General features: G+C 31.1%; 2 protein-coding genes across 8 annotated transcripts; one reads left to right on the top strand and one right to left on the bottom strand.

Annotated features, from left to right (window-relative positions):
* Positions 1–841: 841 nt before the first annotated feature.
* On the top strand, positions 842–3,289 carry LOC140961015 (uncharacterized). Its single transcript, XM_073419341.1, has 2 exons — positions 842–917; positions 1,863–3,289. Exon 2 carries the CDS (start codon positions 1,865–1,867, stop codon positions 3,287–3,289), a length of 1,425 nt encoding a protein of 474 aa, XP_073275442.1. The 5' UTR covers positions 842–917; positions 1,863–1,864.
* Positions 3,290–11,270: 7,981 nt separating this feature from the next.
* Positions 11,271–15,214, bottom strand: LOC140962090 (nuclear transcription factor Y subunit C-3-like). Of its 7 annotated transcripts, none has more exons than XM_073420950.1 (4): positions 15,073–15,204; positions 14,614–14,687; positions 12,271–13,129; positions 11,271–11,528 (listed from the first exon to the last, which is right to left on the bottom strand). In XM_073420950.1, exons 2-3 carry the CDS (start codon positions 14,622–14,624, stop codon positions 12,310–12,312), a joined length of 831 nt encoding a protein of 276 aa, XP_073277051.1. In that variant the 5' UTR covers positions 14,625–14,687; positions 15,073–15,204; the 3' UTR covers positions 11,271–11,528; positions 12,271–12,309. The 7 variants fall into 7 exon arrangements, with proteins under 7 accessions (XP_073277051.1, XP_073277052.1, XP_073277050.1 ...); XM_073420951.1 differs by having other exon boundaries at positions 11,271–11,525; positions 12,277–13,129; XM_073420949.1 differs by having other exon boundaries at positions 11,271–11,551; positions 12,281–13,129.
* Between the last annotated feature and the right edge of the window lie 11,676 nt (positions 15,215–26,890).

Below are 26,890 nucleotides of genomic sequence, written 5' to 3'. Positions count from 1 at the left end.
TTTTTTTTTTGCAAAACAAATAATACATACTCTAGTGATTAAGAGCATAATCTACAATGACAAAAATTTATTACTTGAACTAGATGCATTTCATGTATATTCACATTAAATAATAGAATCAATTTATCGCTATTTTATTTTTTTGTTTAGAAGAACGTCGATTACAAAAATATATTAACTACAAATTTAATAAATTTTGCCAAAAAAGTATCATTTTGATAAATTATATTTTGCTTTATTGGTAGTCATGTCTTTGGGTTTTTTTTTTAAAATAATATATTTTTAAAATTTATGTATTAAAATATTACAGAATTGAAAACTTTGTGAAGATATTACATTCCGGAAATGCAAACTCCGGATTCAGATTTTTTTTAAAAAAAAAGAAAATGTGTGTGACATTGGAATCCGTGCCAGTGGATAAGAATCCGTGACCTCTTTTTCCCTCTATAAATTGCATCGAGTATTTGATATTGTTTCATCCATCTTCGGCGCGAATTTGCTTTCATCAAATCCTTTGGCATAAATATTCGACGTTCTCCTACGCAAATTTTTTTTCTTTGCTCCGTGGATATTTTTTGTTAGTTATACTTTTTAGAATTCGTGACTCTCATCTCTTTATAAATTACGTCGATCGTGTGATTATTAGAATTTCTAATTTGATTTGAGGGAATTCTGTCGAATATCAGAATTTTAGAGATTTGCGTTGAGTCTCAGTAATTCAGAAGTTGATTTGGGAGAATATGTGCTGAGTATCGAATTTGGGAGAATTGCGCTGAGTCTCAGTCGAATCTCTGTTTTTGCTTTCTATATTGAATATTTTTTTGTATAATATTTCTGATAATATTTGTAATTTATTGCAGATATTAAACATCGTTCGCTGATTCAATTACAAATTCCGTACAACCACATTTGAAAAGGTAATTTCTTATATTTCAATCGTATTATATATGTTTTATTAATGTAATTATAATTTTTTTCGGTTGCATTTTAATATTATGTATAATTTTGTTACATTTTATATTTTTAATATTATTATATTATAAAATTTCTAATACGAATACCAATAATAAATATATTTTGTTGATGTTTGAAATTTTTTTTTAAAATCCGTATGTTAAATGTAATTATATTATATTATTTAAATATGAGAATGAGTTAATATTAGCGGCTTTTTCACTGTTTAATGTATTAATTACAATAATGTAATAAAATAAAGTGAGAAAAAAGTAATTGTAAAATTGATGTATCACGCATATTTGGTAAGCGTTACATGTATTTACCATTTTTAAAAAAAATTAATAATATAAATGACTCTTTATAATTATTTCAATGATACTAATATTAATACTAATATATTTTTATTCAATGATATATTTTGAATTAATTTAATTAAAACTTTTATTTTAGTAAGTAAATTAAGTTTTAAGGAAAAAATATTTTATCACGTGCTTATGTAGAAAAACAATTTTGAAAAATATAAGTTTATCTTGTAAATTTTTCATTTGTTTATGTTTATGTTTATTTTAAAATTTATTGATACTCTTAATTGTTAAAATTGTTGATATAAGAAATTGATATATTTGAAAATTATAATTACACATGTTTAAAAATTTAAATTTTGAATATAAGTCATAACAATTTTTTTATTATCATGAAAACAAACATTGGTATTATTAAATATAAATTTTAATTAAATTGATTTGACAATATAAAATTTAATAATGATAATAAAAAACTTGTAAGTGATTCTAGAAATTTTATTATGATTGTATACATTATGTCATAGTTTTAATATATGTGTAAGAAACTCATAATTAAATTTTGTTATGATTGTATACATTATGTCATAGTTTTCGGTGCAGACATGGATACTGTGAGGGCCTTACTTTACATTGGTGGCTATGTCATTATTGAAAATGGTAGGATTGGATATAGTATCCCCGCGACCAGGCCCATTAAAATCCCTCGCTCTACTACATTTTTCCAACTGGTGAATTATGTGCATCGCAAGCTGGAGATCGACCCATCAAAATTCTGCATCAAATTGTCAACGAAATATTGTTATAGCTCGTTGTCTCGTTACGTTGAAGAGCATGTCTATATCACATATGATGATAGTCTACAATTTATGTTTGAGTTGCCGACACTGGATTGCATGTATTTATATGTGGATTCATCGCCAGTGTTAAAGAACGTAAGTGATTACGATTTTGATGCAGTCATGTCGGTAATAACACAAGGTTTGGGAACAGTAAGTTTAAATGAAGCGGAACCTTCTATGTATCACGTCGATGAACAGTCAGCTCAGACATACTCTGGGATCGACACTGGTCCTTGGGATCACCATATCACGGCTCACACTGAAGAAGACTATGCATGGGGGATGAAGAGAACACGAGAATGGGATTTTACCTCAGGGGGTTGGGATCATCATATCACGGTTCCATCAAGAGTTGATGTCGCATGGGGTTCTAGTAGAACAAGCCAATTGGATTTAAATTCATGGGCTGATGAAAAAAATACCACAAATGTCAGACATTTTGATAGTTCTGCTGAGGCTGCAAATATTTCCGCCCCAATTACAGAACACATGGATGAACAAGATGATTTATTTGGGGACAGTTCGCATCATGTAATGAATAGTGATGATGATTTGTATACTACATCAATAGACGGAGAAGATGAAGATCATGTTGACAATGCAAATGAAGGGACATCGACGCGTGTGTTAATGTCTGGAGCAACAATGACAGAGAACATTCCTATTGCACCGGATCAACATTTACGTGAAATTTCTCAATTTTTCAATGAAGTCTATGACGAACAAATTCCAGATTCATTTGGTATTCCTTCTGCATCACGAACAAACTTTTACAATCCTGAAATGCCAGAGCTCATTGTAAAAATGGTTTTTAAGAGTAAAAATGATTTAATATCTTCAGTGAAGTATTTTTCTGTTCGGGTTTTGAGACGTGAATATATCGTTGTCCAAAGTTCTCCGACAATTTGGAAGGTCAAATGCAAGAAACGGTCCGAAGGTGGCAATTGTGGGTGGGGACTTCGAGCATCGTTGAAAAAAAATTTAGGCTACTTAATTATCACAAAATATGGTGATGATCACACATGCATGTCTACCCAAGTCGGTATAAATCACCACAACCTTGACGTAAACATGATAGCCAGTACACTTTTGGGAATGGTGCGTTGTGATCCGGCATACGAGATCAAATACATGCGAGAAAGTATTAAAGGAAAATATGGTTATTATTTATCGTATGCTAAGGCATGACAGAGTTTGAAACGAGCGGTGGAGTTAATCTATGACACATGGGAAAGCTCTGTAACTTTGCTTCCTAAATATATGAGAGCTTTGTCGAAGTACAATCCAGGAACTATTGTAGAATGGAAGTATATTTGATCGTATGACCATCCACATAAAATTTTGAACTTTGTATTTTGGGCCTTCAAACCATGTATAGATGGTTTTCGACATTGTCGCAACATAATCAGCGTAGACGGTACCCATATGTACACCAAATATAAGCACAAACTACTCATAGCAGTAACTTTGGATGCTAATAACCAGATTTTGCCGCTAGCATTTGCGCTCGTTGATGAAGAAAATTATGAGTCTTGGCATTGGTTCCTCTGTAATGTTGCACGACATGTTACCAAAGGGTGTAGTGGAGTGTGCCTTATATCTGATAGACATGTAGGTATAACAAGTGCAGTGCAAGATCTCCCTGACTTCAAGCCTCATCGTGGTGTTCATCGTTTTTGTTTGAGGCATGTTTGCTCTAATTTCAACAGTAAGTTCAAAAACATTCACTTGAAAGACTTATGTTGGGAAGCAGGGATACTACACCAAGTAGCAAAATTTAATGCGACAATGGAGGCAATTAGAACAAAGAATGCAGCAGCTTTCACGTATTTGTCAAACATTCCAAAAGAAAAATGGACATTGGCTCATGATGGTGGATGGAGACGAGGGATAATGACGACGAACATGTCTGAGTGTATTAATGGTGTATTGATAGGGGTTCGACGTCTTCCAATAACTGCAATAGTGTAGCACCTTCGGAGTCCGGAAACATACAACCACCAATGATCATTAATGCAACACAATGTGAATATTGTGTCACGTACTCTTCAGTGCTTTGATCATTAATCATATTATTTAGGCAATGGTCTAGCAAAGCGGTTAGATAAAGATGTGCACCTTTAATCTGAGAAGATGTAGGCGTAAAACCCAACCAAGTTGTGCAGCGCTGTGGTAAAGTATATTTGTTGTACGCGGTATCTACACCATTTATGGGCATGCCATCAATATTCAACCCCCAAATAAGGGCAACGTCCTGTAGGGTGATTGTTGCCTCGCCGACCGTAAGGTGAAATGTGTGTGTCTCACGACGTCATCTCTCAACAATGGCTGTAAGCAAATGATTATCATAATTTTTAATAGGACCACACTGAATGACACCATAGAAGCCCATTCGTGCTAGACATAGGCGGACACGGAGGTGAATCCCAGCATTAAGCAATCTCCAAATACATTTGTCAGACCGACGTGACGGAATTAGTGCATCCATGTTTTCAGCGTTGATATTATTTGATATGTGTATACCCCGCAAATACAACACATTATCCATATTCTCAGCCATCTTGCAAACAAAAAATCATTAGTTAACAAATATTATATTGTTTATCAAAAAAATATAACTACGTATTTTATATTAAACAAAATTTATTTGCAATTTTCAGCTGTAAAAAATAAAACGTATATGTTGATGATCAAATGGTAATAAAACTAATTATTGTAAATAAACTAATTTCTTTTAAAAATAAATAATACTTCATAATACGTAAATAAACTAATTATTGTAAATAATTATATTATCTTTATTTACAATAGTAACATATAATTATAATAAATACAATAATAATAAAAATAACTATACATATTCTAATTCCAATAATACAATTAATATTATAATAATTATTGTAATTAAAATAATTATAGCTATTATTATTACTATTGTTAATACTTAAAACTAGTATGATGCGTATTACTTAAAACTACTATAATTAAAATAATTATAATTATTATTATTACTATTGTTATCTCCGTGACTATTATTGTGACTACACATTGTGACTATTATTAATATTGTTATCCTTAAAACTGCACAATTGTGACTATCATTATCATTATTATTTAAAGTTAATAAGTACGAATAACAATATTTAAATTACTGTCATTAATAAAACTAATGTAATTTTAAAAAAAAAACGTATATTAAGGATGTCGAACAATAATAAATAAAGAGGAGAATAAAAAATATGTTATTTTATTACATTAAGCTAATTTTCATAATATTTTTTGATTCAAGAATAAAATTCAGTCAATCAAATTTAATTCAATAAATCAACGAACAATAATAAGTATACTAAACAAAAATAATAACATTATCTCTTAATATTCTGAAAAAATGTCGAAGACTTGCACTAATGAATAAAAGAAAAAATCTGAATACCAGTGCTGGAAAGAAACGTCATCGGTGCTCAGTGATCGAAAGAAATGTGCTCGTAAGGGGAGTGTTCGGTGAAAGGGAAATCAGTGATCGAAAATGAAGAGAACGAGACGATTTAAATAAGGAGGGAGTAGTCACGGATTCTTAGAATCCGTGGCAGGACCACTTAATTTTTTTTTAAAAAAATGATTGGATGGGGAAATTTATGATTGAATCCGGAGTTCAAAATTCCGGATTGTAATATTTTTACAAACACCACGATTCTGCAATATTTTAATGAATTTTAAAAACATATTATTTTTTAAAAAAACCCATGTCTCTTTCATAAGATATTGTCAGTTTCTTAAAATTATAAAAATAATACAAGAAAATATGAAATAAATTATGAAAAACATAAGAATGAAATATTATTTGTTTTAAGTATTCATGTATAATTATATTTATTCATTTCCATATCTCTAACACTTTTTCTCTATCGGATTCAAATTCAAAATTCATGAAATCTTTCTTCTTTTCATTTGATACAAAAAATTTTCCTTTTTATATACAAAATAGGGAAAAGTGATGTGTAGTTAATCTATAGACTGTCATAACAAAATAGGGAAAAGTGATGTGTGTGTGTGTATATATATGTGTGTGTGTGTGTCTATAGTTTTGATGATGTGATAGTAAAACAGAACAGAAGAAGCTAATTCGATAGACTGTCATAACAACATACTTTTATAAGTTTATATTATATGTCGATCTTAGAATATAAATCAGTAGACCTCACGAGATTAGAATTTCAGCAATACTCTGATAGTTTCTTTATATGGCCAGACATACTTTTTTAGAAGATCTCAAATCAGAGAGCTTTCTGGAACATAAGAAAAATTTATGATCGTTTGATATCAGTGTACCAGACATTAAATGCGACGTACTATTTTTGATAAACGACAAAAGACATATGACACTGAGTACTATTTTTGGATAACAACCTTTCACAAGTTGAATATAGTCGTTCAAATTTGAATGTTGCAAGTTTGCTATAAAAAGATCAATTCAAGACTCAGATTTTACTTTACACTCTGTAATCAAGTATTTGATATATACTTTCAAAGTTCAAGAAGCTCTACTGAAATTTTCAGGCACACACTCAAAAGAATTATTAGATCATTTTGAAAGATCACTCTGTGCTGATTATCTTCTCACCGTCAATCCAAAATGTTTTATTGTTAGTGTGAGTTGTTTGTAATTGTGTGAAGGAGTCCTTCCACAAGCATTTCAAGTGTTCGTTAAAAATTTGTTTACTAGGAGCTACGGTAGGTAGTTGGTGTAAGTCCAGTCGAAGTGGGTTGTACAAAATTTTGTAACAATCAAAGTCTTTTAGTCATAATTTTTACAAATGGATTTAAGCAATGCAAAAATAGCTCGATCAATTCAAAAAAAAATGAAGAATGGTTTCTGATACCTTAACCAAATCATCAGTCTGTTAGTGGAACTCAATGGGTATTCAAAAACAAGCTAAATGAGGAAGGGACAGTAGTCAGAAATAAAGCAACACTAGTGGCTCGAGGATTCAGACAAGAAGAAGAAATAGATTATGAAGAAACATTTGCTCCAGTAGCCAGACTTGTAACCATTATAATCTTTCTAGCCTTTACTACATTCAAGAACTGTAGAGCTTTTCAGATGGATGTGAAAAGTGATTTCTGAATGGTCTACTGCAAGAAGAAATCTATGTAGAACAACCCCCGGGTTTTTGTATATCATTTCTCTCCAAATCATGTTTTTAAATTGGAGAAAGCATTGAATGGTCTCAAACAAGCACCAAGGATATGGTTTGATACTCAATTTCTTATTAATTGCGACTTCACTATTGGAACAGTTGATAAAACACTATTTACTTTTGTCAAAACCAGCATATCTTCTTAGTACATATATATGTTGATGCTATTATTTTTGGGTCAATTAACCCCAAACTTTGTGATAAATTTGCTAGATGATGCAGGATCATTTTGAAATGAGCATGATATGAGAACTAACAATCTTCTTAGGATTGCAAGTTAGACAGCTCGAGTCTGAAATGTTCATAAACTAGATGAAATACACTAAAGAGCTATTGAAAAGATTTGGCACGGAAACATGCAATGCTGCCTCAACTCCAATGAGTTCTTCATCTAAGTTTGATAAAGATGAATGATGAATTTCAGTAGAGTTAAACGTCTATCGGGGTCTAATTGGTTTATGTTGTATCTTACTGCTAGTGGACCATACATAATGCATATGTACTAGATTTCAATATGATCTCAAGCAATCTCATTATATAATTGCTAAACGTATATTGAAATATTTTAAAAGGTACTCAGAATGTTGTTTTATGGTATCCAAAAGACCCTAGATTTAATCTTGTTAGTTATTTAGATGCAGATTATGCATGTTGCAAGTTGGATAGAAAAAGTACTAGTGAGTTCTGTCAATTTCTTGGTGATAAGCTGATATCTTGTTTTAGTAAAAAATAGAATTTCATTGTCACACTTCTACTGAAAAAGCAGAATAATTACCTGCTGTAAGTTGCCGCTCTCAAATGCTTTGAATTCAGCAAAAATTAAAAGACTGTGAGATAGATGCTTCTAAGTCACCTATCTTCTGTGAAATACAAGTGCAATAGCCATAACTTAAAATTCAGTGTTGCACTCTAAAACAAAGCATATTGACATCAGACACCACTTCATCAGAGATCATGTGCATAAGAAAGACATTTGTCTAGAATACGTATCTACTGATCAACAAACAGCAGATATCTTCACCAAACCATTACCTGATGCTAAGTTTTCTTATTTCTATAATATGTTAGGCCTCATTGATTTATCTTAAGCATCGGTTCAGGGGCAATATTATTTAATATGATTAAGATTCTATAAAATCTTGCTATATCGAATTAAGAATTTATATTGATAAGACAATGTGTCTACTGATTTAGCATTTTTACTGAATTTGTTCCAGCAGCTTCGTTTTTAAAACCTTATCCTGTAATATCTCAGATTCATGCTCCCTTATGCTTTTATTAACAACAGTATTCAAACAAATTTTATTATTAGTCGCTTTGACATACCGCTTTTTCAAAATTTTTAAAATCAATCACAAGCATGACGACACGTGTCTCCGTGTTTCAACCTACGGTTGTACATATTTTTCAAACTTGTCGTTTTATTTCTTTTGCTTTGTAATCCTTGTGTTTTCAAGCTCTATGTTTTCTCTTTGCAAACCTTACGATTTTTTGCAAACATATATTTAATTTGTTCTAAATATTAATTTGAAGGAATGGTCAGCGCATACACCTTGAATGCTTACCAACCAAAGGACTCAAATTAGTCAAGAAGCTCGAGCTCAATAGTACGCTTTACGAGCCCAAAAACGAGCTAAGATTAACATGATAAATGAGCTTTTAACGAGCCGAGCTCGAGCTTAATAATTTTAAGACAAATCGAGCTCGACCCTGATGATAAAAGCTCGAGCGCAGCTCGAGCCAAGCTCAAGCCTGATACTATTTGGATTGATTTGGATCGTTTACATCCCTACCCATTACTATTTCAGCTGCTGCTCTAGTGCTCATTTTTTAACATCAAGTTGTCACATCGAGTGAACGATCTGACCGTGTTCCTCGTCTTATCGAACTTAAAGACTGTATGCAGACCATTCTCTTAAATCTGATAATCAATGCCCATTCAACTTTTTGGTCTCATATCAAGTTTTGTCTAGACCTGAGCAGACGTCATTTTAGCTCAAACTGGACTCACATCTTCTGCATCTGCTCAAACTGATTATCTTAAAACACTTGAACTTCGAGGTTGAAGTTCTAGATGCAAAATTGACCGATCAATCTCAATCTCTTCAATCCTTGGATAACAAAGTTGGTGGAATCTCTGAACACTTATTCGAATTCATTCATTGGGTTAAGACATGTGCTGCCAAAAAAGGGGAGGAGATGCAAGAAGAAGAGCAGAACTAAAACAAAATCTAGTTGCCAGTGAAGACGAAGGAATCAATGATGATGAGGAGTAGACCGCGAACCGCAAAATTATTGTTCTCTGTTTATATTTTTCAAGCTTTTCTCTATAGTTACTTCATATATCGTTTATACTATTTGATGTTCTCACATTGCCCATTTATGCTCTTATCTTCTTGTCTTTTTCATAGCTTTCTAAGTTTTGTCATCATCACAAAGGAGGAAATTAATAAGGATATTTTTAATTGTGGTGATGTGCTGCTTAAGATAAACTCTTAAGGATAACGGAGAACAAGAAACATTATTCTGCTTAAGGAAAACTAGAAGTAGTATTCATCTTAAGGAAAACCTGAACACATCCTTAAATAGAAATGCGAGTAAACCGAACTAAGAATGAAGTAATATAGAACCCGTAGCTATAGTTTGAAAGATAGTCTTTTACGATAATCTATCAGACTACTCTAGTGACATCCATTTTGGTTTGTACTATCTATCAGAGGATGTCCCTATTTATTGTTCTATACAATAGTACATCTTATTTAAAGTCATTAAATGAACTGTACAGACCACTTACTGCTCACTACTATTTTGGGTACAAAAACAAATAACATTCTTGGATTCAGGAACTCATAAAGGAAAAAAGAGTCGTTCTCATTCGGACGTTGAAGATGGTTTATAAAAAAGCTTCATAATGCGTTCACATACAATGACCTTTTGTGAGCTTGCGAAATCGCTCACTTTCTAGCTTATCATACTGAAAGTCTACAAAAACCAGTACATTGTTTAAAGTTTTATCAGATTTAGAAGATCGTCTGTGTTGTCATTTGTTCACATACTTTTTTATTGTATTTATCCATTGAAAAGTGTGAAGTGTTTGTAATATGTGGAAAGTGACTTTCTCATAATCAATGTTCATTAATTGTTGAGTTGTAATACTAAAAGTTTCAGTAGGCAAAGATAAGTCCTACTAAAGTCAGTTTGTACAAATGTGTACTGATCAAATTCTTTTAGTAATACTTTCTGGAAACAGAAGAATGAGAGACGTTGAAGGATTTTGTCTTTCGAACTTCAAGAAACAAACCTAGTGTTATTTTACTTTGTACTGTTTTTAAGTTTCATCAAGTGTTGTGTACTGTTTCCGTACTTTTAAATAGTATGCTGAACTTGCAAAGATCTAGATTAGTTTTTGAATCATAAAAAAGTTTGAAACACATATTTCAGAAGCAAAGAAAAAAAAAGTTTGAAATGCTTATCCAACTCCTTTTTAAACACTTCATCAATCGTAACACGTACATATATGAAAAATCTATCTTAATTATAAAAAACACTTAGACCCCTCCATAAAATTTATTCTAGATTTTTATCACGAGCAAGACCATCGCTGATTTCTAGAGATAGTTCGAAAAATGACCTTCAACAATTTTTTTTTGACACATTTAGGAAAATCAAAGGCAAAACAAAAGTTCAAAATTGATAAGATTAGATTTCAATTTTATGGTGAAACTAAGTTCATTTTGTTAAATATTTCCTAATTGATTTTATTTACCCCAAATTTTCCTCATAGTTTTCAAATTTCATATAGATAGTAAAATTGAATTGAGGGGGTCAAAATTAATGTGGCTCCCTCCATCACAGATAGTAAGGTAGATGTTGGAAGAAAGGTATTATTACCCTTTTATAAACACAAAAAAGCATTACACCCTTACTCTAGAATTTGTTATAAAAAAACTGCATTTTTTTTAAAATATTTGTTTTTGTATTTCCTCATGAAGTTCAATATGAGTCGACGTCTGTAGGATCCCTCCATTTCAATAAATAAAAAGAAAATAAAATTAAGCTCAAGACTCATTTGTCCATAAAAGTTCAGAAATGAAAGTCATATATTAATCTTAGAAGAGCCAAGACTGGTAAACGCAAGAATGGAGTTGAACCTTGGAGCGATCTATACTCCATATGATTTTGTGAACTTTAGGTCTTTCCATCTGGCTCACCACAAACTTGGCTTACTCCTCTACAGTCTCTGCAATAACATCTGCAAATGGCAGTTCTTCAAAGAATCATAACATGTAAATCGAAAAACAATAAGCCTAAGGCACTTGGAGTTGCATCTTTCTGTCACGTCAACCAGATATTTAACGTGTATCTCCTGATCCAGTTAATGTAATGAAGCATGTATAAGATCAATTATAGCAGAAAGGTTGGATGGCATGTGCCCACAAGGTTAGAATACTGAGAAAGGTTTATCCTGAGTGATTTGTTAGAATAAAAGAAAACTTGTACAATAAGCACGGTATAGGGTCTAGGGATATTAATCACTAGTCACCAGTTGGTGTAACAAAAAGGCCTGCAATCCAGACCAGTTAATATTGATACACCCCGAGCCTGAGCAAACGAGACTTCATATAATAAGCCTATGCTAGCAACCATTTCACATCCGTCCTCAATTACGCATGTTACCAGAACAGTCATGCTAGTGTTCTTGTAACTTCATTAGCAGGTGTCACGCAATCCAACGTAAAACGAGGTATTACAACTTTTACTCAAAACAAGAAATGGATGGAACGAGTACTTTTACCCAATTTTTTTCTACCTTTCCATTGGTTGGGGGTGTGGTTTAGACTACTAAGTGGAGGTTCGCAAAGGAGCCTGTTCCTCCATCTCAAATATAAATTGTTTCAAACTTTAACGTCTAAGTTTTTTCAGAAATACCAATGATAGAAATAAGCATATCAACTAACAGAACTAAGTTACTAGCACTCACAATTGGTAAAACTTGGTGACAAAATACTCTTAGGAGTCCGCAGGTGGCAGGGCTTGCTCCTGCGGCCACATATGCTGAGCCATATAAGGATGGGGATGCTGACCATAAGGGGATGGATCTACAGGCTGCCCCACTGTCATTCCCGGAGCACCAACTGGTGGGGCTGGCAGCGGCATATAATAGTAAGGAAGCCCTTCAGCAGGAGCTCCAACACAAACGGGTCCTGCGGACATCGACCCAAGAACCTCATCTTTCAAGTCCTCCCTTGGTACAATATCAATCAAGAAATCAAAAATGTCAGTCCTCGTAATTGCTGCTGCAATGTCATTCCTCTGCAGTGTTCTCCTTTTGTTCTCTTCAGTGTGGTTCCAAGCACGTAAAGTCAACTCTAGGATGAACAACTCACAGGCACGAGCAAAAAGTACAGGTGCTTCAGCTGAGATCATTCTAACATCTTCATCTGCTTTCATTATCTTCTTGATTCTGGCCAATGGTAGGCTGTGGTTTTTAAAATCGGTCATGTGATCAAGGTTTTCAATTTGGCTAGCCCAGAAACTTTGGAGTTGTTGTTGCAATTGCTGCTGCTGGTGCAGTTGCGGGTAAGCAAGGTGTTGTTGCGCCATCTGAGCCGGAGAGGGAGAAAGGCCAGCAGTTTGAGCAGACACAGTTGAACCAGTCGGTACCTGGGAAGAGGTTATGGTCATTAGGTTTCCTTGATATAGGTTTGCACTGTATGCCATCTGAGCAGAGCTACCCACCACCCCAGTACCTGGGGATAGCTCATTTCCTTGATGCTCCATTACAAGTGATATATGTTTTGGGTAAACTGTAGGCTTGTGATTCCCTGTGCTACAAACAGCACATAATAAAGACATTAATATAATAATTAGNTATATTAAAACTTCAAATTTCCATGCTCAACTATAAATATAAGTGAAGCAGAATACAGTTCCACGTGAGAGTTATTCTTTATTAAAGCTCATTTTCCTTTTGGAAAATTCACATATGTAAGTCTGAGCAAACGACAGCAAAAGGCATATTATTATACATGCAAACCTATATAAAATGTTGCTTTTCGACACTAAAAACTCTATAATGTTCTTGCACTTTGTCAAATGCTCTAAATCCTGAAATAATTTACTTCCTTATATCCACAGAAAACAACGGAAACGCTGAAACAAAGAGACCCCAATTTTAGAAACGCAATTTGAATCTTGAGCATGACGAACAAACTTTAAACACTTTGACAGGCTTTTTCTCTATGGAAAACACATCGCAAATCTTCCGCAGGTATGGCAATAATCCCTATCCAAAATTCTTACTTGCAGTTTGTTGATTTTTTCAGAGGTACTTTAAAGCTGGAAAGTTGTATAAAAAGTTCCCGTCCTTAATTTCCTGAAATGTAACTTAGTCATCTCAAAATGCACACATGTCAACAGCGTACTCTAATCGCGTTTACCACAGAACGACGATAGTTGATTAACTAGCTGCTTCATGCTCAATTGCTCGTTTGACACATTAAATGCCACCTAAACTTTTTCATCTAACTTTGATATAAAATTTGTTTCTCCACAGGTCATCGAATTAATATAAACATAATCACCACACATTTTGCAATTATGGTTTCTTCATCAACTAGGTAAGTATAAGCCAAAAGACAACACTGATTATTCCAAAAGAAAGGAAGAAAATCTCTTTCTTACACAAGTACGGAAAACTACATCAACCGGATAAACAAATTCCATAATCATAAGACGACAAAATTAAATAAGAACTCCATCCAGATCGATAGAAGGTTTTACCCTTTGAAAAAGAAAATTACAAATTGTGAGTCAAGAAACACGTGTCAATGACACAGAATACGACCTAACCAATTAAAAACGGCAATCACTGAGTAAATATAATATGGTATGATGAGATTAATGCATTGAAAATATTAGCTTTCTAAGTTGTACGTAAACGGCCATGAGGAAAAACAGACCACCAAGCATTTCAACGGTATCATCGTTTTGTTGTGTCTGAATCAATTTCAATTCCATACTTCAGTTCCAATCACACATAATGCCGTTTTACGATGAGACACTTTAACTCAAATAACTACTTCAAATCAATTCGACCTAAAATATGCATGTGCGCGTCTACAAGTACCAACTAAGATCAACCGATCAACCACGCCCTACTCTATGGACATTTGTTCATTTTACATAAGCTCTCCACATTTTATGTTCCCTTCTCATGTCAAACAACGAATTCTTCATCATCATCATCATCATAGCACATTCTCGTTAGTTCTGAGATCGGCTACATGAATATTAGTTTTTCAATCATTTTACCTGTATGTCATCTGTTAAACCAAGATCTCAAATATTTCCACCAAACGATTCAGCCGACTTCAACCCAATTCAACCTATTTGATATACAAATACAAAATTTAAATTCAATTACAAAAAAAAATTGCATCGCCCCAGAAAGCAACAACTCCTTCCCGTACACTCTGGCGCACGAAATGGAATAAAAGCAAACAAAAATCGATTATTTATTTTCTTTTTCTTTAGACAAACACAAGTTGATTCACAAAAACCCATACACACACAAATTGAGTCATAAAACAATAAACACAGCCACGGAAACACGCAAAAATTGGAATCAATGCCGACCAATGAACTTCAATCCCAAACCTTCCAGAGATCCAAAATTTTAACAGAGAATCACAGGATTAATTCTAGTAAATAAGCTGAGCAAATAATAAAGTGAAAACAACGTTTAGAAAAATATAAAAACAGGGTTTCTACCAGAAATGTAGCAGCACGAACTGCTGATTGAAAAGAATTAGAATCCAATGCTGAAACTAGGGTTTGGCGAATCCAAAAGTAGGATTGTAGTGGTCACTTTTATTCCAGAGCATTCAGTTTTAGAGTCGTCGTATAAATTTATTTCATACAGCTTTTACCCACAATTATATGTTTAGTTAATTAATTAATATTACAAAGTCGCTTTATTACTTATAATTATATATTTAAAAAATATATATATATAATTTTGAAATCTTAAACATCCATCTCACCATCACACATATGTATAGATATCTATGAGTTAATACTTATATACTAAATGTATAATTTTTTTATGTTTCATCACATCAAATATCAAATTACTATTTTCATTATCTGATTAATTAAAGTAAAGTTCGATATAAATAATGCAACTTCTTTTATTGTTGGTTTTTACTCATATTTTGTTAGAACACTGATGTTATTTGAAACATGAAGCTGAAAAAGATTAACGTGACAGAGGTATGTTGTGCACTCCATAGAGTAGAACTAAAAACCAACAAAAAAAAAAGTGGTGCTCAATTCCTCCGTACATTTTTCTTCCAAGTTTGAGCCTGTCGCACAGAACTTGTCAATTTTCATTTATCTGGTCAGCGTGATTTACAAGTTATTACATTGATCTTTAAAGTTTACCCAAAACACATCAAAAAGCAGTGGTAGCAGTTGCGGGCTATAAGGTTAAAAATAACCAACATAAAGCAAAGTGACAAGACTAAACCAAACTTTTGACAAATTAGATAACGAAAACAATAAAAATGACAATTAGATGACTAATTTGATTATTTTTCTTAATTTTTATAAAAATAAAGTCCTATTGATGTTTTAAGTCACAATTAAGTCCAAATATGTCTGTTAATATTTTAATTGATATATTATTTAGTATCTTCAAGGTTATCTTCTTTTATTCTTGAGCATATTAAAATATAAAATAATATATTTCTTATTTTCCCAACGAAAAACTTGTATTCCTTTTATACAAGAATACTTATTATCTAGTGCTACAAGTTTCGCCAGAACCAAGATGCGGTCTTCGCCATGGAAGCTTTTAAAGAAAGGCCCTTCCGAAGGTGTTCGACCTTTTTTCTACCACCACTCTCCTTACAAGGACCTACAACACTAATAAGATAAAGCTTTTTTAAACCCTAGTTTTGGACACGTGTTTAACAAATTTATATAAATACAAATAAATAATTATGTGATTAAATATATGTTAACAAAATTATTATGAGTAAGTCTCTTGTGAGACGGTCTCACGAATATTTATATATGAGACGGGTCAACCCTACCGATATTCAAAATAAAAATAATACTCTTAGCATAAAAAATAATATTTTTTCATGGATGACTCAAATAAGAGATCTGTCTCACAAAATACGACCTGTGAGACCGTCTCACACAAGTTTTTGCCAATTATCATATACAAATGGATGGCGACACACGTAATACAAATGTTTCGTATAAAAAACGAGAATGAAGTAGTTTTATAAAATATGACCCGTGAGACCGTCTCACACAAGTTTTTGCCAATTATTATATACATATGGATGGCGACACACGTAATACAAATGTTTCGTATAAAAAATGAGAATGAAGTATTTTTATGTTATTTATTTATTTTAATTGAAATGAAATGATATGAGTAAAAATAAAATGTAATATATATAGTTAGATGATTTTAAGATGTTTTGAGAATTATATATATAAAAAATCACCACCATATCAAAAATAATTAATAAAAAGGATTTAAGTAAAATAAATAGTATCGATTCTTATTCACAATCTATTTGTATAACACGTGAATGGTAAATTTCTACATATTTATTTCTCAACAAGTATAAATATGTTAGAAAAATATTAAAAATATGTATGTATATTTTGATATATTAATATAAGACTAATTTAAAAATAAGTTAAGATGGGCCAATTTATTTTTGAAAAGATGTCAACCTTTATTTTAAATCTTATAAGTTCTTTAAAAAAATTTGTGCATGTTATAAATCATAATTGAAAATATAAAAGAATAAAGAGAATTCAAAAGAATTAATATTCAGATGTTATTTTCTTTGAACTCTATCATCGGTAAAATTACAATATATAAGCATTTATAGATAATATCTTGTCATATTTATCTTCATGATTATAAATTTCCCTGATAAGATTGATTGGGGATAATTGTTGAGCTACAATTGCCCAGTTCTTGAAATATTGAACACCGATGAATTAAATCGAGTTTGATTTTCAAACCAAGTGGAAGATACTCAAAATAATCATTCATAGAAATCGATTAAATATTTTGAAAAATATTTAAAAGATATGTAAGTTTAATGTATACAAATGTTTTTGTTGAAGCATTTTATGAAACATTTTGTATGCAATATTTTGATATTTGAAGAACACATAAAATACATATTAAAACAATAGCAATATTTAAATGCAATAAATAAATAAACATAAATTTGTTTATGGATGTTCGGAGATTAATAACTTTTATGTCACCCTTTTTTCTACATAGGAAGGATTCACTAAAAGACTTTGATTTATACAATTCTTTGTACAAACTCATTCAATTTAGAACTTATCTATTGTTTAATTGAAACTCCTATCACACTCGATTATATGTCGCAACCTCATAATCCACATAATGTTTACCGTCTTTTATGCCAAGACTACAAACACAATCTGTAATGTCTTTGTGTGAAAAATCACTTCTCAACTAAACTTTGAAGCTCAACTCTCATGTATACTTGTGAGTGATTGTGTGTGAGGATTTTACAACGTATGTATATATCAAATGTATCCTCACACTTGGGCTTGCTCACATTCTACCTGATTTTGTCATATAGTTGCTCATGCTTTGAATCCTCTTCCAAAGCTTGTATTTAATATTCAATATGTTGTCTATAAAGTCTACAGTAGTGATATATATGTTTGATACAAGAATATGACCGTTTGGAAATGTTGTGTACGAATTATGACATTGCAACCGTCAAATTCGCGTTTCTGGAAATTTTCTGAAACTGAGCTATTATCATATCAAGCAGATCAAACTGTGCTGATCCGATGGTCTGGTCTGTTATGAGCTTGAGTTGTTGGCTTGATCTGAGCTAGTCCAAGTGAGCTGTTGTCGAGCTAGTAAGTCGAACTGTTGGCTTTTCTTTGTTATAGCTCTTGATTCGTCGATTTTTGAGCAAAGTGATAAACATTATATTTCTCTTAGCTTTCCATGGAATTAAGAATCACTTCATTCCAAGTTCGCAGGATAAAGATATGCATTACAGATCAAGTTGTTAGTAATCTAGAACTTGTTCTTTATTATGTGCAGAACCAGTAATTTCATCATAGTTTATCAGCTTCTTCCTTTTTGATTCAAACTTTGATTAATGAATATGATTTGTAGATCGTTCTCTTAGCTTTGTAATGCATATTGAATCATTTCATTTGAATAAATGAGCTGTGACATATGACCAAAATAACATAAGTACTCCATTCAAGCTGATTGTTATTACAGGTTAGATAAGCTCAATCTTGCGACAAATATTGCCTAGATAACATTCGAAACAATTGAGATGTTGTGAAATATGATTTGTATAAAATTGAGTTTCTATTCATTCATTTTGGCGGCTTGTCATTTTCATCACTAAGCTGTGGGATATAATTAAAATACTGCTACTCACTAGATTTTCAACTTGGTTGATTTCGAGTTTCAGCTTCCAACTTGAGCTAATAACTTCACACTTGAGTAAATATTAATAAATACAATAAAAAGTTTTATTACAATTAAAATTAAGATTGTTTGTATTTCTCAATCCAACACTCTCAAATCTTAGCAAATAGGAATAATCATCTACGACAAAAAATATATGTATAAAGACGCTTTCTTATATGATTATTTTCACAACAATCGATTTGCTAAAATATCAATTTGAAAAGATGGATGCTTGGGAAATTCATCGGGACTCAATTTTAAAATCTTGACAGGAAAACCTCGTGAAAAAATGTGAGCGAAAGAAAATGACACACACACACACACACACACACACACACACATATATATATAGACACTATTGACGAGCTTTTGTTTATTTTAAAGTGAATTTTTTAAATATTATTTTGAAGTAAATGAGAAATAAAGTAGGAATGTTGTAAATAAAAGTCTACAGTTAATATAAACTAAAATTTGAGTTTTTAGAAAAAAAAAATTTGCTTCCATAATTTTTAATAAAATGACAATAATACCCTTAAAAATAGCGGTACCGTTTGGTTCAAGTACTTCTAAGTACTAATATAAATAGTCCTATCATATCACTAGTTTTGTACAAGTATTATTTATCTCGATCAATAAAATTATTAATTATTTATTTCACATCAATCAAATTCGTAATAATTTATCTCAGATCAATCAAATCAATAATATAAAATTACGATATGACCCTTAATAAATAATATTATTAATATTCTATTAATATTTTCAACAAGGACAAAATAGTAATATCATATTATCTCAAATTTAATCAATCAAATCAATTAAATCAAACACTATATTAACTATCATTTTCTATTTATTTTATTATTACAAAATATTACTTATCCTCATACCATGAACCAAACGGTACCTTAATGTAAATATCATTTATCTTTTAAATTATCTAAATTTTGATATTCACACCTTTGAAAATGTATTTATATAATTATTATTACATTTTAAATATTTTGTATCAAAATTAATTTATATTTTTCTAAAATAAATGATTGAAATTTTATATAAGATTAATAAAAAATACATGAAAAAATCTGTAAATACACAAAAACATGTAAAAAGAATTATGGAAATGAAAATAATAAAAAAATACAAAATATTTAAAAAGAATTATGGAAATGAAAATAATAAAAAAATACAAAATATTTTTTCAAAAAATAAAAGCTTGTAATAAAATACGATTGGAATTTTATGAGTTCCATCCGAAAATCTTAAAAATTTATATATATAAAAATTTAGCATTTTATATGATAAATTTTTTAAGGATACAAATATTAAATTGTAACTTTAAACTATTAACAAAAAAAACAGAAGCAAACAAAAAACATGTCAATCTTGCTTCTAACTTTTGTTTTAAAATTACAGAAGTTGAAGCATAAGCTGACATTCACAAATAACTCAAAGTACTTCCACTCAGCTAAAATATAAGAAGTGCTTCCATAAAACTCCTCCAAACACTCCTTTAGTCTTTGTCGAGTAATTTTTCACGAGTTAGCGGTTAGATTAATTATATTGTCGATTGATGTTCTAACCAAGAAATATACACGAGATAAAACTCGTGTGATGAATACTTGAAATCGATTGATTACGTGAGATAATGGATTTTGTGAATAATTGATTTTGAAACATATTATCGATAAGCATTTGATTGGTAGACACATAGAACCATCGATTCATATGCAATTATTCATATCGAGCCTTTACTCTTTGATTATCAATTTTTTTGCCAGTGGTTGCGACGAGGATTGGAGAAACGCATGAAAATATACTTCGGTATAGATACTTGATTATTTGGGTTGAACTGCCAAAAGATCACGATTTGGATACTTTTAAGTTGCGTTATGATGGATGGATGGATGGATGGATGAATTTCAAATTTGAAATCCATGTATTTCTGTTGTTTAGATAACTAAGATCATAAACTTTAAATTCACATATTACATATTTATATAATATTTCATGTTAATAAAGACGAATTTCAAGTTCACTCAATAATGATGTAAATCAATTATACTATGTATTATCAATGTTAGATAAGTAAAGTATGAATTTAAGAATTAATATATTGTTTATCGTAAACAATAAGACTATCAAAATACATGTATTTCAAATTCATCTTCTCGAATACAACTNTTAAAAAAAAAAAAAAAAAAAAAAGGTGATCAGATATATGACGACCGTACTGTTTTGCGTTTCAAAAGATTGAAATAAAGTAGTTTTAACAAAATGGTGAAAAATATTAATTGGTTTCGGTATAACTAATTTAATTACCAACCAAATTATATTGGGATAACAAGTTGACGCCATAAAAGCTTTAAAGTCGTCTCAACCAAGTTAGTGAAACTAATTAATGGACTGCACCTGCTGCCTATCTAGACCACGTGTAGTGTAGGAAACCTAGATATACATATAATTATATTATATCTGTTGTTTTATTAAAAAGTGAGACTGTCTTCTTACACAGGCAACATTTATTTTTTTATTAGAAAACTTAAAATTTAATTATATACTTTTTCAAAATTTTATTCGTCTCATTTACATCATAAAAGTTTCATTTCCGATTGCCACAAATATATAGTTCAATTAACTAATCATATATTTATATTAAGAGTAAGTTTCTTGTGAGACGGTCTTACTAATCTTTATCTGTGAGACGGGTCAACCCTACCGATATTCACAATAAAAAGTAATTATCTTAACATAAAAAGTAATATTTTTTTTATGGATGACTCAAGTAAGAGATCTGTTTCACAAAATACGACCCGTAAGACCGTCTCACACAAGTTTTTGTCCGCTATTGATTAATTAAGTTTTGGAAGCATACAATATTTTTTAGATGATTTAAATAAAGATAAAATAAACAGTTTAATTAGTGAACTTTATTTTTCTAACAAATTTTTTGTATAAAAAAGAGAGAGCAAATCATATACATACACGTATATGGTTCTAAACATTGCATCACGTTGTTGACCAACCTAAGCTATTAACATTTATGGCTTTCTGCAAGCAACGAACCAGAAATTAAACACAATTTGGTGAAACCATAAATCGCAATAAAAAAGTCAATGAATATGGTGTAAATATCTTCAATTACTATAGGATTTTTTGGGTAGATTTATGTAATTAATACATTTGGAGTAGTTCTCACACGCAACCGTCCGTGAGATCGATCGATCTGGTTTATCTCTGCTATGAAAAATAATAATTTTGTCGCACACTATTTTTTCATAGCATAAATAATAAAAAATAATATTTTTGTAATGAATTGTTTTGGTGTTTTTAATTATTTTTAATGGATGGGTTATTGTGATTTAGTAGGTGTATTTTGATAAAATCAAATGGTTGAAGTCGTACTTTAAATTGGTTTTAATAAATTTATTTATGTTTTTTAAGAGACCATAAAATTTTTAATATTCGAGAAGGATATTTCATATTTCCATCAATTACATTAGATATATAGTAATTAAATACACAACGACTCACGTACTATACACACATATTAAGATCATTAACTCTAAATTATAGTTTTTAAAAGCAGCTCGGATGTTCATCGAACCAAAACAGTGTGTCACTCAATCATTAATTCAACCTGTTAATCAATAATATGTCACTTGACAGACCCGTCGACCCGATTCATACTTAAAATAAAAGTAACATTTTTTCATGAATCCGATTGTGCTGTAGATCAATATAACAAAATTGATCTATGAGACCGTCTCACGCGAATTTTTGTGTCAATATTGATTTAAGTCAATTATAGTCAAATATAAAATTAAATATTTCACAACATAAGAACACATTCATTGTAATTGAAATATATTAGGTAAAACCTCAAGAAAAGCCACATTTATATATATATATTCAAAACAGCATGTTATTATAAGAGTATTCTTTAGCAAAATACATTCATCATCTTTGTTAAAATTTCACCATTTTTTAATAGGAAATAACCCAACGAATTTTTAGTAATTGGATAATTGGTTTAAATAAAAACCCACCATTTTATTTGAGTATTTTGCGTGTAAATTAAAATCCGTTTAATTAAAACATTCGTAACAGATGAAATCGATCCGGTTCACCGATTTACACATTTTACCAGCAGTTTGGTCCGGCTTCTCAAATGCTGCTCTAAACCACATTGCATGACTATGTTGTACTTCTCAGAAACAATAGAAGTTATTTAAGCACAATGTAGAAGAAGATTCTTAATTTTTTTAAATATAAAAATGTTAAATTATCATTTTCTCACACCCAAAGAGTAGCGGAAGTTTAAAATTTTTCGTTTTGACACTCAAAATGTTCATTGGACGCGTATGATTTAAAACTATTCATAGGATATTTAGATGTTTAAATTTGTGTTCCAAATGCTGGATCCAACTATCTCGCTCTTTAGACGGTAATAATTCTTGTTGTAATTCTATACGAACCATCTACTAGATCATCCTTCGTTCTTCAATTGTCTAATCCGATCCACGATCGAAGACTGCGTTCTTTTTCAAGATCGCTCTAAAAACCTTGAAAATATTTGCGTTGAGAACGACCATCGAAATTTAACAATTCTGGCAGCGGTGTGCGGCGGCTGGAGGTGGGACAACGACGGCGTACATTGGTGGCGTGGAAGAGTTCGGCCGTGACCTTCAAAGGTATGGTGGTGGTCGAATTTTTGGTGTGTGAGAGAGAGAAAATCAAGACTAGATCTCTTGAGATTTGTTATGTGTTACCAACTATTGATAACATATATTTATAATCTTTCAATCAATGAATCATCATGATATCATGACTCTTCTTTATCATGTATTTTACTCATGTCAAAATTTCTATGTATATTTTTTTCAACTTTTGAATAAAACACTAGATAATATGATAATTAATTGATTATCAATTCAATTATCTTAGACCATCAAAAATATTCTTTGACAATTTTGACTTAATAGTCAAATAATATTAATTATTAAATTTTAAATTCACTAATTAAATAATTGTAACTTCATCATAATCCCGATCGATGATCAGACATCGCTGATGTACAAGGGTACAAATTTCGTTATTATAATGAAAACTGAAAATTATGAAAATCTAAATTTTCAACCGATTCATTTTTGGCTGCAACATATTGTGCAAGCTCCTTCACTAAAACACAGTTCCAATCTCCTCAAAAACTTAACAGTCAAGATAACTTCCACAACTTTCAACAACGAAATCTACTTATTAACTTTTTTTTATATAAGTAAAGTGTTTGATCTCATCAAATTACAGTAGTCAAATTCAACTCTTTGAATTTGACTATCTCAACGGAAACATATAATTCAACATTTGTGTGACCCTCGATGATTCATGGATACAACTAGTCGTGTGTTCACTATAATTAGTTGTTTCTAAACAACATTTGTTTCTTATATGGCTTACCCTAATTAGCCTCATTCAATGCATCAACCATTTGATCACAAGAATGGAAGAACTCAAGTCTGATAGCACTCATCAGATCATGGTAGGAGCTTCTAGTAATATAACTGCATGATCCCCTAGGTATCACTAATAGTACCTATAAGAACAAATAGATTATGGTTAACGTACAATACAATTCCTTCACTCATATATCTCGATCGAATCTGAATCATTGGTATATAGAAAGCTGCAATTGAATTCGATAATGATGCAATGCATATTTGAATTATATTAATGACATCATATGTGCAACTAGAGAACCACATTCAATAAAGAATATATCGTACTCTGGCCAGAGATTTCTTGTATTATTATGTATTCAGATCAAATAAGATATCCACATCCGCATGTGAGTAATGAATCCTCGAGTACAATGCATTGGTTCTTACATATTTCGGGACTAAGCACAATCTCATCATCTGTTGACTCTCCTGAAGTCAATAAACGAGTCAAAGTGCAGTGCTAGTATGTAAAACCTCTATGTTATCCCAGATCTAAAGACTAATGATGTATAATCATAACCGCTGACTATTCCACTCGAAAACTGATTGGAAAGTTCGAGGAAGAGTTGTTCTGTGCTACATCTCATGATCATTAATCTGTATATAGAATAATTTATTTCTTGAATAAAATAAATTTGAATTTTATATAATATTTAAAATTTAAAAGTTGTAAATTTCATTGAAGTCCCTCATGTTCTCCATTAAATTCTTGAACTGTATCACCTTACACATTCGCGAGTTAATGGCTAGCATATAAATGTCCAAGGCTTATCACGTTCCATCATCATAAAACTCAGGAATTGCTGTTCTGAACGGAATAATTCCGTGTGCAGTTCCAAATTCTGGGTGGAGTTTACACATGCGCTTGAATATATACGACGAGACCCTCGTGTTTTCGGATTCATGAGCATTATCCCGAGACAAGAGTGAGGATCGGGGACGTTCACGGAGCCATCCCAAAGGTTGGTTGGGCTCCAACCCGGTCTAAAAAAAAAATTTATTAATATATAATGTGTATATTGCGTATTGCGGAGACGCCGAACCCACACCCGTATTTTCGTAATTAGCTCATGCTCGAATATTTTTTGGCTACGTCCCAGTTGAGGATTGCACCATATGTTCTTCTCTCGATATAGATAGACACGAAACCAATTTATATTAATAAATAAATTTATTTTTGTGTGTGTATTAAATATGATATATATATCTATATAATGTTAATGATTTATTGACAATTTCTAAATAAGGAGGGTAAAAGGACAATTTTCGTTCTGATGTGCTGAGATTGTCAAAACTCGTTTGGAGGATTCGTGTCATGTTTGAGGATAAACAGAAAGCTACTCAGTCCAATCCAGTCCACTCACGTAAACATGACATTGTCTTTGCTTTATTTAATATCTTTCCACCTATATTCATTATGTGCATGGAGACGCGTTATATTAATTAATTATTAATTGCCTCAACTAATTTTGAAAAAGTCTCTAATTAATCGAAATATTATCTTTTTTATATAAAAAAAATTGAAGCAAGAAATATGATATTTTTTTAGTTCAATAAATTGATTTTTTTTTAATGATACACTGCTCACATAGGATCTTGTCCAAAAAATTAAAAATCTTATTACATTAATATTAAATTCTAAGATAATTAAAAATCATGAACATACATATAAAACCAAAAAAAAAAAATAAAAATCAACTTGCAACCGTCCTAGTTGTTAAAAAATATACTTTATTATTTTAAATAAAATTCTTTGTGATGATCACTTTTCATTCAAAAAAAGTACTTTTTATTATCTCCCGTGGTTCATGGTCCTCACAACCAGTGGCGGTGTCAAGTTTTCGTTTCTACTCAGGCTAGAATTTTCTAAACCATGATTGATCTAATATTGACAAATGGAGCCCCGTACTACTGAAATATAAGACAAAATTTTATGTATAAAAAATATCGAAAAAAAACAAATCACCCGAACGGCGGAGCAATGTGTGGCTCCACCCGTGCTCACAACTTTGTTCATCGACCTTGTGAGCTACATCAAATATTAGAAAATAAAGTTACGTCTTAGTTACTATTGAGATATTGGGATAAGAATTTGATCCTAAAATACATATAATTATTGTTTTAATATCTCAATACTAACTTAAGAGAGTTTTATAATATTTAATTTAATGTAATGACTTCCCATCTTTTTTAAGAATGGTTTTTAATATTATACACGAGGTTATAAAATTAGNTCAAAAATGAATTAACTAAGAAATAACCATGGATTTTATAGCTAGTAGCCAACATAATCCATGTCCGAAAGGGAAAAATAAGCAAAAGTTGCAACATGTTAGCCAACGAGGCAAGGTCGGTCCGGTCAACATCTATCTTTAATGCTCGGTAACTGTAACTGAACTCTTTGAATTCATGCATGAATACATGCAGCACTAGTTTCCTGTCATGAAAGTTATATGTGGAAGCATTTATTTTAATCATATTTTAAACAAGGTTATAATTTTAGTCACGTATCTTCGTTTTTTAAAACGATTTTAGTATCAAATTTTAGTTTTGTATCTTTCCATTTGTTACATTT

The sequence above is a fragment of the Primulina huaijiensis genome, chromosome 16 (genome assembly GCF_012295235.1).
Source record: "Primulina huaijiensis isolate GDHJ02 chromosome 16, ASM1229523v2, whole genome shotgun sequence".
Classification (NCBI taxonomy): Eukaryota; Viridiplantae; Streptophyta; class Magnoliopsida; order Lamiales; family Gesneriaceae; genus Primulina; species Primulina huaijiensis.
Note: the sequence above shows the minus strand (reverse complement) of the source record. Positions and strands in the feature narration are given on the sequence as shown.

Coding starts and splice junctions, on each gene's coding strand:
- LOC140961015 (XM_073419341.1), top strand. CDS start 1,865: ATGGATACTGTGAGGGCCTTACTTTACATTGGTGGCTATGTCATTATT.